Raw genomic sequence first — 13550 nt, forward strand, 5'->3', positions numbered from 1 at the left:
GTCTGTTGAAATTGCTTTTTATTTCATTTGAATTTTTTTTTTATTTCACTTCATACTAACAAAGTATACTTTGCAATATTCATTCAGAATTTTCTGCAGAAATCAGGTGGCTGATCATTTTGATATATTATTTTATGATTCTATGAACAGGACATTAAAATCTTATACAGTAAACCTCTAGCTTACAGACCTTAAAATATTATGACGGTATAGTTCTGTGAGGTTATATAATGGTCCTCTCAGCTGCATGCATATATTAGTTTAGAACCTTGAAATGAGGGTTTAAGTCCATTTGGTAGTCTACTGTTAAAGAATGTTCTATTTAAGTGTGAAACTGCAATTGGAAAGGAGATGAGTGATATTTTAATTTGAAACAAGGAACAGAAAGCTATAAAAATTATTCTATATATTTTAAATGTTACTCATGTTATCTTTCAAAAATATCATGTACTTGATTGTTGACAGTTAAATAAATACAATATCACTGCTCTTATAATTTTTATAAATTTGTTACTGTATGGAAATATTAGCTATGTATATGTCTATTTCTCTTTGTAGCTCGGACAGAGAAAAATAATATATAATAATATCTCTTTAAAGGTTGACGCTGCCTTAGGTGCTGAAGAAATGGTCGAGTCACTCACAGATAGGAATTTGAACTTGGAGGAGAGAGTTACTGAGTTGCTTGAAACAGTAGCAGACTTAGAAGCCATTAATGACATGAATGATCAATTACAAGAAAATGCAAGAGAATTAGAGTTAGAATTAAGGGAAGAGTTGGACATGGCCAATGGAAAAATTAGAGAGGTAAGTACTAAATTTTACTATACATATGTTAGTGTTGTATCGTGAAATTACAGCATCATAGTGTCTAACCTAGCATAAGGTCAGTAATGTTAAGAATATAGCTGAGAAATGGTACTAAATATCATTATGGACCAAAAGACCTACAATATTACATTACTGTGCTCATGCCACTGTTAGAGGAAGCCCTCTACATAAACCAATTTGATTTTAATGCAAAGAAGATGCCTTAATTTATCATATAAAAATTGCTGATATAAACTAAATTATGTAATACTTTCAAACAGGACAGAGTAAAGGAAATGAGCATTTTATACTGTTATTGTTGTTATATATTTAAAAAATTTTTTTTAGTATTATAGGTGTTTCAATTTTTTATTCTCCTGAGGATGATATTAAGTACTATTTAAGAATTACTTTTGAGTTTTGAGGTCTTTGCTCTTTTCAGGTGTTGAGGGAACGGGAAGCAGCAAACGAAGTCATTGTAGACCAGGACGCAACAATTAAGAAATTCCGAGAGTTGGTACAAAAGCAACAAGAACAGAATATGGATCTAAGACACTCACTTGAAAAGGAAACCAATAAACCAATAGGAACACCTTCTGAAATCATTGACTTCAAGGTAAGCCCTTTCATTGTTCTTCACTTGTGGTTTACAAATATTTTTTTGCAATGACACTTTATTATGAATGCCAAAGAGGAATTCTTTGCTGTCGACAGGTACTGTATTTGACCTATGTTTTTAAAGGTATTTAATGGATTAATTACAATGTTGTTAGGTTTATCAAAGGTGGAAATAAAGTCTATTCTGTACATAATTATTTTAACTTACATTTATAAATTAGCTAACCTTGTAAACTTCCTGTTCACTTTAGCAACAAAAAGTATTCATAACATAGGGAAATCTTCTATAATGGTTAGGTCTCCTACTGAACAAAATTCTTTGGAATATTTAGAAATTTCAAAAACTATGTAAAAGGAGACAGGTATTTCATAAAGTTTTAACATGATGTAGTTTCATAGTTTATTCATATAATAACCATCAGTTGCCATATGAGTGTGTTGAGAAGTCATACTTTATACTGTGATGGATTTGTTTATTTTTGCATTGCACATTCCGTCAAACTACTGCATCTGATAATTTTCAATAATTTCATAATTTTAAGAATTCCATTTGGTACACATTATGTACAGATATAGCTGTCATTTGGATGTGTTGGAGGATAGTGCTGATAATGCACTTCTCGTGATGTACTGTGAACATTACAAAAGAGTCTTTATAGAATCCCTTTGGTCCAAAGCTGCACCAACTTTCTAGTCTCACAATTTTCCTCTTGTTCCCTCTTCCTCTCTTTTCTAAATAACATCTCCAGCCCCTAATTCTATAAATTCAAATTCCTATACCATATCCAAGACTAGCATCACTTTATTCTCCTGTCACAAGAGCTAGAACTAACCCAAGCTTCATAAAAGTGATAGAAAACAGTTACAGAAAACTGACTGCCAGGTCTCATGGTAAGAGTTAAGCCTCCATTGTGAGAAATCACTCACATGTGTTGTGTTGACTAGCTGATATCTTCTTGGAGGGCAGACTAGATTAACCAGGACCAGCGGTCTGAATTTTCTGTTCTGCACAATTTTGTAATGTTTCCTGTAATCAAAGTATTTGACATGTACATGTAATAAGGTTTTCTAAAAATCATTAGATAACTACAGGACTCTTTAATAAAAATAATAGTATTATAATAAGAAGACCCATGACTGTAATCTGAAAGGTGGATTAGATACAGAGTATTTACAAAATTGAAAGTATGTCTATTTATAGCTTATATATTTTACGCAGACATTCCATTTTTTGGAATGTAGATTTAAAAAATAATGTTTCATTCCTATGATAGATATTTCTGTTTATTTTTTAATCACCTATCAATCACCTTGCTGCAGAGTTTGCAAATTACAATAGATTGCAGTGTGTCATAGTTAGTATTAGACATTTATTCCCAAAATAATATATCATAAAATGTCATCCTTCATTAAATTGGAATTCCTTCATTATTGTCTACCCGGTAATAACCACCTTTTTACAGAGTTTGCAAATTATGATGGATTGCACTGAGTGATAGTTAGTACTAGACATTTATTCTCAAAAGGATATATCATAAAAAGTTATCCTTCAGTAAATTGCAGTTCTATCATTATTGTCCACCCAATGATATAATTTCTCCAAGTAAAATTGTATTTGTTACAGCTTAATGTTCAAGATGGATATACTCAAAAGTTAGGGGGAAATATACTGTATATGTACATACTTTATAATACAATACTATATATTTTTTGTACATCTTTCAGAAAATGTTCACAGAAACAAAGGCTCACAGTAAGGCTATTGACATGGAACTTAGACGACTTGAGGTTGCGCAAGCAAACCAGCATGTGTATTATCTCTCACAATACATGCCTGATAATTTCATGGCACGAGGAGGTAAGCTTACACATATAGTTTGATTAGGTCTATAATAATTGAGTTTATAACGAAGAGGTCTTAATTTTTTATACTGTATCAGAGAATGCAATCTTAGAAGTACAGGGTGGTTTTAGAAGAGGTAGGGGTTGTATGAATCAGATTTTTACAGTAAGGCAGATATGCGAGAAATATTTAGCAAAAGGTAAGGAGGTGTATGTTGCGTTTATGGATCTGGAGAAAGCGTATGATATGAATCAGATTTTTACAGTAAGGCAGATATGCGAGAAATATTTAGCAAAAGGTAAGGAGGTGTATGTTGCGTTTATGGATCTGGAGAAAGCGTATGATAGAGTTCATAGGGAAGCAATGTGGAATGTGATGAGGTTATATGGAGTTGGTGAAAGTTTTTTGCAAGCAGTGAAAAGTTTCTACAAAGGTAGTAAAGCATGTGTTAGCATAGGAATTGAAGTGAGTGATTGGTTTCTGGTGAGAGTGGGGCTGAGACAGGTACGTGTGATGTCGCCGTGGTTGTTTAACTTGTATGTTGATGAAGTGGTGAGAGAGGTGAATGCTCGAGTGCTTGGACGAGGATTAAAACTGGTAGACGAGAATGACTATGAATGGGAGGTAAATCAGTTGTTGTTTGCGGATGATACTGTACTGGTTGCAGACACAGAAGAGAAGCTTGGCCGATTAGTGACAGAATTTGCAAGTGTGTGTGAGAGAAGGAAGTTGAGAGTCAATGTGGGTAAGAGTAAGGTTATGCGATGTACGAGAAGGGAAGGTGGTGCAAGGTTGAATGTCATGTTGAATGGAGAGTTACTTGAGGAAGTGGATCAGTTTAAGTACTTGGGGTCTGTTGTTGCAGCAAATGGTGGAGTGGAAGCAGATGTACGTCAGAGAGTGAATGAAGGTTGCAAAGTGTTGGGGGCAGTTAAGGGAGTAGTAAAACATAGAGGGTTGGGCATGAATGTTAAGAGAGTTCTATATGAGAAAGTGATTGTACCAACTGTGATGTATGGATTGGAGTTGTGGGGAATGAAAGTGATGGAGAGACAGAAATTGAATGTGTTTGAGATGAAGTGTCTAAGGAGTATGGCTGGTGTATCTCGAGTAGATAGGGTTAGAAACGAAGTGGTGAGTGAGAACGGATGTAAGAAATGAGTTAGCAGCTAGAGTGGATATGAATGTCTTGAGGTGGTTTGGCCATGTTGAGAGAATGGAAAATGGCTGTCTGCTAAAGAAGGTGGTGAATGCAAGAGTTGATGGGAGAAGTACAAGAGGAAGGCCAAGGTTTGGGTGGATGGATGGAGTGAAGGAAGCTCTGGGTGATAGGAGGATAGATGTGAGAGAGGCAAGAGAGTGTGCTAGAAATAGGAATGAATGGCGAGCGATTGTGACGCAGTTCCGGTAGGCCCCGCTGCTGCCTCCGATGCCTTAGATGACCGCAGAGGTAGCAGCAGTAGGGGATTCAGTATTATGAAGCTTCATCTGTGGTGGATAACGAGGGAGGGTGGGCTGTGGCACCTTAGCAGTACCAGCTGAACTCAGTTGAGTCCCTTGTTAGGCTGGGAGGAATGTAGAGAGTAGAGGTCCCCTTTTTTGTTTTTGTTTCATTGTTGATGTTGGCTACCCCCCAAAATTGGGGGAAGTGCCTTGGTATATGTATGTATGTATGTATCATTAATTGAAGCTAGAAAATTGCAATACTGTATTAACGTTTATTGTTTGTTGATATAATTTCAAGATTCTGTAGTGTCACTGGATATTCTTTATATAATATTTATAATACAAAAATTTGAATTTTTTAAGCCTTAGATCAAGAAATATTAAATCGCAACTTATGTATTTCTTCAAAACATGAAAAGTATGTTTAGAGTTTTGACTAGTTGTCATGTATAGGATAATTTTTTATAGATGCATGGTTCTGTATGTTTATGTTTATTGTATCTTTAAAATCCTAAGTCTCTATACTTTTAATATGTTCTCTACAGGGGATCACGATGCTGTGTTGACTCTGCTCTTTGTTGCCCGTATGATTTGGAAGGCTGACATTGTTGTAGGGGGTCTGCGGGACAAGTATCCAGTTCCTGAGAATATTGATCGTAATGCTGTGTTGAAATCACACTCAGTCGAGCAATATGCTTTCTCCTCACGACTTCTGCAATTACTGTACACTCTTCAGGTATGTAAATTAGATGTATTGTTTACCAACAGCCGTTTTCCTGTAGTACATGCACAAGACCCCGACACTATAGGTAATTTTTTTTTTTTTCAATTTGACTGTTCACACTGCTACTGTGTTGCTCATCAATGATTTAATCAATCGTTTATGATGGGGGCAGCATAGCATAGCCTATGATATTCCCTAATTCCATATCTGCACTTTTGATATCTATGCATCCATTTAATTTAATCATCCATTTGGGGATTACAGTACTGTATATTAGACTAGAAATTTTGTAGAATCTACAAGTAATTATGATTTAATACATTAATTACTCATATGGCCGAGGATTTGCTTTTCTGACTATTTTGTCATGAAAAGACTAGTTATAGCTCTATTCCAATTCATGTTGGGATTCAAGGAAATATTTACTTTTAACCCTTTTACCCCAAGGCTATTTGGAATTTTCCAACCCTTAACCCCCAGGGGTTATTTTTTTTCAAGCACATTTTGCAGTATATTTTTTTCAAATTGCTCTAACAGCCTTAATTTTTGTCATAGAGAGGTCAGGTTGGTCTCATTCTCTTGGAAAATACCTGAAGTTTCTCAAAAAATTATCAAAAATATACAAAACAATTGTAAATAGCAGTTTTTTGCAAGGACGTACCGGTACGTCCATGGGGGTAAAGGAATGAGTTTTGTGAAACGTACCAGTACGTCCTTTGTGGGTAAAAGGGTTAAGAATAGCAGTGTCAGTGCACCCTACTTGTCCCTTCGGCTTCAGCTGCATCTACTTTTAAGCCTTTTACCTTTCCTCTGTTCCCAATTTCTTTCTTTCATCATGCCTTCCAGCCTCTCAAATTTTACTTCATGATGCAATAGCAATGTTTTATTCCCCCTCCCCCCATTTGCACCACAGTACTAAGTGATTTGTCATATGGCTTAAATTCACAAACCCAAAGTGACTAAAAGTTAAGGTCATTATCTTTCCAAAGATGAGAAGGATTATTATAATCCACAAGAACATTGAGTACATGTCTATCCCATCGATATTTTAGAAGGCAGAATTTATTCTGAGTAAGGTCTTTAGAATGGTTAACTGATTAAATATACTTGGTTTTATTTTGTACAAAGTTTAGTAGACAACCAATGGATTTTTTTTTTTTTTTTTTTTTTTTTTTTTTTTTTTTTTTGTAGCTTAAACAATATTGTCTAATTTTCCCATGTTTCATTTTCTTTTTTATATTTAACAAAAGAATAGGAATGATTAATGAAATAAATCTGAATATTATTCTTCATCTGTATCTTGTCATTGTCTCACTGATTTAATATCTAGCACTAGATGACCATCAGGTTCTCAGTACTAGGGTCTGCAGGTTTCATACCTTTGGTCATATATCTTTTGACTGTATCATTTAACTTTAGATTATCATTGAACCTATGTAAATATCTGAAATTCATGAATAAAGATATTATAATTTATACTGTACATAAATAGCTTTAAATATTATCAATTTCATGATTATGATTTTTCTTTTCAGTCATTACTGCACCAGTACCAGTATGTTCTCAATTCATGTAACATAGAAGTGTTTTTGAAGTTAGGAATCTTATATCCTGAGATGGTCTCCCATGAACGTAACATTGATTTCTACGTTGATCTCCTAAGAAAAGATCAGGTATGTTGAAAAGTTTTTACGTTCTTTCAATTGCTGTTGCCTTTTTTTCAAATAGATTTATAACAAAAATATAGTACAGTACCATCAAAGTAAATATTTGGAATTTTCAATAAATGATAATTTTCTCATTTTTTAGCTCGATGAAAACATTCCATTGGAAAATCTTGAGAAGACTGTAGCTTACTTTTCAACTATATACCAAGCTCACCTGACTGCTGAAAAGATGGAGCAAACTCTGTACCTGACTGATGTTAATCGGGTGTTGTCATCAGCTACTGATGCCATGTCCACTTATTGTTCTGCAATTTTAACAATGCTTCATGTAAGTTTTGTTTAATCTTATTGACTTTAGGTTTTTGGTGATTTAAATTTACAGGTGGTGTGTGTGTATAAAGAACTTATTTGCTTTTTTTTTTAATCTTGAATTTACAAACTATGTGATCACTGGCTCCTCTGGTTTACTTACCCCTGGAGCAGCTGAAGATTAGGATCTTATGAATAGGCTTTAAAGATGATTTTCTGGTAATCATAATAGTCGGTAATTTTTTCATGAGATAATTATTCAACTATAGTCCATTTCTTTTAGCGATGCATATTTGCACCGACTCGCAGCGGTGCCCTTTAAGCTCGGAAAAGTTCCCGGATCGCTGATTGGTTGGACGAGATAATTCCAACCAATCAGCGATCACGAAACTTTTCCGAGCTAAAAGGGTACCGCTGCGAGTCGGTTCAAATATGCATCGCTAAAAGAAATGGACTTTTTTTTTTTATAGTCAGTGTTTTAAAGTTGATTTAGTGTTTGTCCCACTCCACCAACTATGGCCTTAGATAAAATTAGCAAAATATTTATGCCCGAGGCTCCGTTCTTAAGATTTTTTGTCATGTGACCCCATTGGTTTAATTTATACCTAATATTACTTAAATAAGATTGTGGTATACAGTATAAACGAACATAATTCTTTATAGCACATTTGGTATCTTCTCTCCTTGGTCATGAGATTATAAAACCTCAAATATCATAAAAAAATTTTATTTGAAATTACAAAGTAGCAAAGCTATCTCACATTTTTTGACAATTCCTATTGCACATTCATAATGATGTACAGCTTAAATTTGTTTTCATAACTCCCTCACTTTTAATGATATGATTAGAAGGAATAATAATAAAAGCTTCTTAATCATTTCCTTCCCCCCCTCTATTTTGCTGAAGGAAGAGGTAATGTACCCAAACCCCTTTTATCACTGCTCAGAGACTCATATGCCTTATAGGTAGAATGTATGTCATTTGTTCTGCTGAATTTTTCTTTTGAAATTGTGGAATGAGTTTTCTTTTTGCCCAGGTTCATTCGTATTATTTTCTCATGCAAAAGAACTGCATAAGAGACCCACTTATAATGGACAAAGAACCTTTGTTCATTCATTCTAGTTTACCAGTGGAAGTACATATTTTTTTATAAACAATTTTATTCTTATACTTTTCCTTTAGTCTCGTCCTCCATCCATGTCCTTTCACGTGTTTGATTTTCATATGATTGTGCGGAACATTCTTGGGACATTTTTTACAGATCTTTTTGAAAACATTGATATACTTCCTATATATATGTATATATTTTTCTGATTAATTTTGATAGCTTTCAAAATGAGCTCTTCCAATTTGGAGGTTTTTGGGATGACTGAAAAAAAATATGCATACTGTGTATACAGTACTACTGTATAATCATCTATTTGTTGTTTAGTATTGATGACATGCAATCACAACCCCAGATTACCCTCAATTACTTAATCATGGGTTTCTGAACTGACTATATAGTACAGCAAGTCATTGATAGAAATACATTGTATATTGTTTTGGAATTTATTTTTTTATTAATATTTTACACAATTTTATATCATTTGATGAAATGTATATGTGATGACCTTTTTTTTTTGTTTTTCTAATTTTCAGCCTCAACACGAAGCTCATGATGTAGTTTTAGTGTATCGGGATGTCTGCGCAGTCAGCAAAGAGATACAAGCCATGGTTAAAAGAATAAAGCGTCGTATGCCACAGGATGGCTCTGTAGGACCCTTATCCTACCCTCCAGAAATACAGGAATCCCTGACAGCAGTAATGAATCAAATGAACAATGCAGCAAAAGTCATCAGACATGTTTCGAAAGCCTGCATGCAACAGACATCTTTGATAATGGGTAAGGCCAAGTTGAACTTTTTCATTATTAACAGACTGTATCTAAGTAGAGAGATAATTGATATCATGTACAGTAGGGTCCCGAATTATGCGAGAATTTGGTCGATTAATGACCTCGTGTAAATGGAAAATCGCGAATTTCGAAACACACAACTAACAGAAATAATTCCATTGTGGCCATGGCAACCAGCAATTTGCCTATTCAAATGTGTTTACTACCCATTTCCAATACTTTCTTTGTACTATACTGTATTTCTTTATAATATCAAATTGTTTTTGTAAATAAATAAAACATTTAATATACTTTAAAGTTCTAATAACTTGAAAAATGGTTAAAATTATAACCAGGATAGGTGTAAACACCATATATTTCCCGTTACAACACAACCCAAAATACAGACAAATTTTAATGTTTGTCATATCTATTGTATAATACAACTGGTGAATAGCAAAACCATCACTCTATAGACTAGCTTGTTGTATGATTGAAAATCCAGAATTATCAAAATAAAGGCGATTTTATATCATGCGTTTCCTAAACACGCTAAAAAGCAGAATAGAAAACGACAACCAATGTTTTGTTTACGTTTATCGCTGATCACAACGAAGAAACAGACGCATTTATACATCTGTGTTTTTGAATTGACAGCAATTTTACCAAGTATAGATTATATGTTGAATTTGTTATTACCAATGTTCTAATTATTTTTTATTAGAACTTTCAAATAAATGAAATGAATGCCATTTATGAAATGTTTTTCTTTATGATGCCGCCTGAAACGGAAACCTTCCATTTGTTTACGCTCCATCTTCGATCATAATAAACAAACGAATGCATTAAACACACATGATCTAAGTCATAACTAATGATATTACAAACATTTAGTAAACATTATGTTATTACAAATATTTTACTTACCGTATCCATATAAATTCTTAAATTCGTAGCAAAGCTGGAAATTTTTTTTTCCTTATGCGTTTAATCCACAATAGCAAACTGCCGCTAATGACAGAGTGATAACTTACGATAATTCTAAACTGTTACGAAAGATAATTGTCCTTTCCATATCCAAAATACTTTTCCTAACTTCAGTTATAAGTCAACTTGTACCCACCTCAATTATGGATCCATATGCAAAAAAGGTAAAGAAGAAAGTACTAGGCCTATTTTTAAAGTCACCGAACAATTAGGTTACCGCTATAACGTTCGATAAGAGAGAGAGAGAGAGAGAGAGAGAGGAGAGAGAGAGAGAGAGAGAGAAGAGAGAGAGAGAGAGAGAGAGAGGAGGATGGTTTTAAAGTACTAAACAATAAATATGATAGGTTATAACACATTGGTGTTTATGTAATATTAACTGTATAGATGGTTTGAATAAGTTAAGAAATGGTGTAAACAATTCTTTGTTATTGTATTCGCGCGGAAGCTAGACATCAGCTGATGTGATCACAGCCAAAAGTAAAACAAAAATAAGTTAGCAATACTCGATTTTTAAAACACACCCGAAATTTTACAACATAAGTACATGTTTTATTATAGCGCAATTGACATTTAAAGAGTAAAAATTTTCTGGAATAGAATGGTGTTTCCTAAAAAATAGTGGTTTGCTGACGAAATCGGTTACCGTATTTTAAGCTATGATTGAAATGGATGTATACACGGTATAATTTTTTCGTTTTGTATTTAATTGACACTTCAATAAAACCAATTTTGGTTTCTTCATCTATTTGTAAGTATTGTATAACGAGAGAGAGAGAGAGAGAGAGAGAGAGAGAGAGAGAGAGAGAGAGAGATATTATGACGCAGAAGGTTACAGACCTAGAACAGGGGAGTGATGAGATAGGCTGGGTGGACTCGCAGGGGAGACGGTAGGAGACGGGGGAAGGGGGGATTTGGTTGCCAGTGGCTAAAAATAGATTCTGAAAGACGGTAAAGGGAAAAACGAATCCCATCGAATAAACAGAATAAGGAAAGGGAATAAGATTCAGAGGAATAATAGATATAATGGAATGGAAATGACTAGATGGTGTTAGTTGTGATAAGAATAATTTAGATATTTGAAATAAGAGTGTCTGAGGAGGTATAGAAGGAATTCGTGATAAATATAGAGGAATATCAAAGGATACAGTTAGTTTGCATTAAAGGGTTTGTTATCGTTTATCGGCAGTGAATAGCCTAAACTTCGGTAACGAGTCGTCAATATTTTGTCATATTTTAAACAGTATACATTTGATTTGCAAACATTGGTTTTGTAGAGTAGACGGTAAAATAAAATCTAGAGAGAGAGAGAGAGAGAGAGAGAGAGAGAGAGAGAGATTTGATGGCAGAAATCTCTCTCTCTCTCTCTCTCTCTCTCTCTCTCTCTCTCTCTCTCTCTAGATTTTATTTTACCGTCTACTCTACAAAACCAATGTTTGCAAATCAAATGTATAGCCTACTGTTTAAAATATGACAAAATATTGACGACTCGTTACCGAAGTTTAGGCTATTCACTGCCGATAAACGAACCCAGTCTACTCGTGAAAACCTTGAACGCCCAGAGGGAAAAATAAGGCTTTTAAATATACTGTACTAAACAAAAATAATGCTTTAATATACCATCATTAACACTACCATTACAATTATCGTAAGGTTGGAGAAAGATAAAGATTGCCGAGAACGTAACCACATTTCTGTTTACATTTTGTCAGCTGGACTCGCACAGTTAACAGTTGATTTCATTGTTGTGGAATTTTATCCTTAAATAGGCTATTCATCATGAAATTATGTTAATGAAATGTAATGTTAATATTGTTTTGTAACATTTATTATAAATCACCGTATTTAGGGCTACCAATATACTTAAAAAGACTATAGATTTGATACATTTTGTAGTGCTTGACTCGCGAACTTTGAACAGCCTCGTGGATACAGAAAATTTATTTATGAAAAATAGCGATCGGGGAAAAGGGGAATCGTGTAATTCGAACACGCTTAATTCGGGACCCTACTGTACTAATTTTGTATGAAATAAAGTATTGTGTACAAATAATATTTGCAAACTATGTTTTGGCTTGGTCATTTTGCTTTACCACACTTTTATATGAGCCCATAAAAGGGATTTTGACGAAGGAAAAATCTATTTCTGGGGAGAGACCTGTGGCGCCCGGTGAAAAGAGTCCTTCTAATATACCTTTTCTGATAAAACCTTCCAATTATACCAGAGAAAGATAAAAGCATGGAATGCTGAGGTTACAACCCTCGCGCGAGCACCTTTTGGGTATCGTGTATAAAGCAAAGGCGCGTGAAATCCACTATTCACAGGTTGTCTTCCATTTAGTTAATTCCTTCGTCAAAGGGATGGGCCGATACAAAGGCCCTAGCCAACCCACCAGCGCCACACCACCCACGCCCCGACGCGAGCGCCATCTGAACAACATCCTTCTTTTTGGACTTCGACATTGTGAAAATTTGTTGTGGTGCTCTCGGATTTTTTCACTCTCGTGGATTTATTTCGTCATGTCCGAAGCTCCATCTTCACACATTCCAATGTTAAGTACCATAGTTTGTTTTGACAGCTTTTCATAGTACCGGGCTTTTGTTTTATATCCAGTATAGTCTGTTTTATCATTCCCGTCTGGCCCTTCACGGCGGCCATTGTTTGTTCATTTGTCATGGGAATTCATCTTTGTCTGCCCGTTTAGTACTCTGTCACTTAGGTTCTTGGTTAAGTCCCTGGCCTTATGCCTTTGGAACCGTTATTATTTTTTTCGTTATTATGCTCATGGTACTTTTTGCTAGCAAGTCCAGCTTACGAACAAGATAGCGTTCTAGCTTTGTTATTGTTTAGTACCCGCCCCACCGGGGCGTTCGTCACTCGACTTTTCTATTTATTTTAGGTTTTAGCAGATGCTATTCTTCGTTCGTAGTCTTATCTTGATGTACAGTTTTATTTTATACGTTTAGTGTTGTGTGATTATTAGTCCTGATTTTGTGTCCAAGAGAGCGAGTGCTTGGGGTTCCCGTTTTCTGTTCGCAGTCATGAGTTACCCCTTTCTCTCGTTTTCTTTCTTAGCTCCGGTGGGTGAGCGGATTTCCCGTTTTCCGTTTTGTGCGTTCAACGGGTTCTCCCTCCCTCACCTTTCCTCCTACGGGTGTATGATCCTCATGTTATACCAATGGCTTCCTATTTACACTGACCTGATAGTTGTTGGGGAAACTTTTCTTTCATCCCATCCTAACTTTACTTCAATGAATAGAAATTCCAACTC

At 34.8% G+C, this 13550-nt stretch overlaps 1 protein-coding gene across 1 annotated transcript in view; it reads left to right on the forward strand.

Moving 5' to 3' along the window:
• LOC137620642 (dynactin subunit 1-like) overlaps nucleotides 1-13550 on the forward strand; it is a 46124-nt gene that overhangs the window by 12667 nt on the left and 19907 nt on the right. Inside the window, exons 6-12 of the mRNA XM_068350947.1 lie at nucleotides 601-807; nucleotides 1253-1426; nucleotides 3154-3286; nucleotides 5263-5453; nucleotides 6977-7114; nucleotides 7251-7436; nucleotides 9060-9303. Coding sequence (XP_068207048.1) covers nucleotides 601-807; nucleotides 1253-1426; nucleotides 3154-3286; nucleotides 5263-5453; nucleotides 6977-7114; nucleotides 7251-7436; nucleotides 9060-9303 — 1273 coding nt within the window. The remainder of the gene's footprint in view (nucleotides 1-600; nucleotides 808-1252; nucleotides 1427-3153; nucleotides 3287-5262; nucleotides 5454-6976; nucleotides 7115-7250; nucleotides 7437-9059; nucleotides 9304-13550) is intronic.

This window comes from Palaemon carinicauda, chromosome 27, assembly GCF_036898095.1.
Source record: "Palaemon carinicauda isolate YSFRI2023 chromosome 27, ASM3689809v2, whole genome shotgun sequence".
NCBI classification, from domain to species: Eukaryota; Metazoa; Arthropoda; class Malacostraca; order Decapoda; family Palaemonidae; genus Palaemon; species Palaemon carinicauda.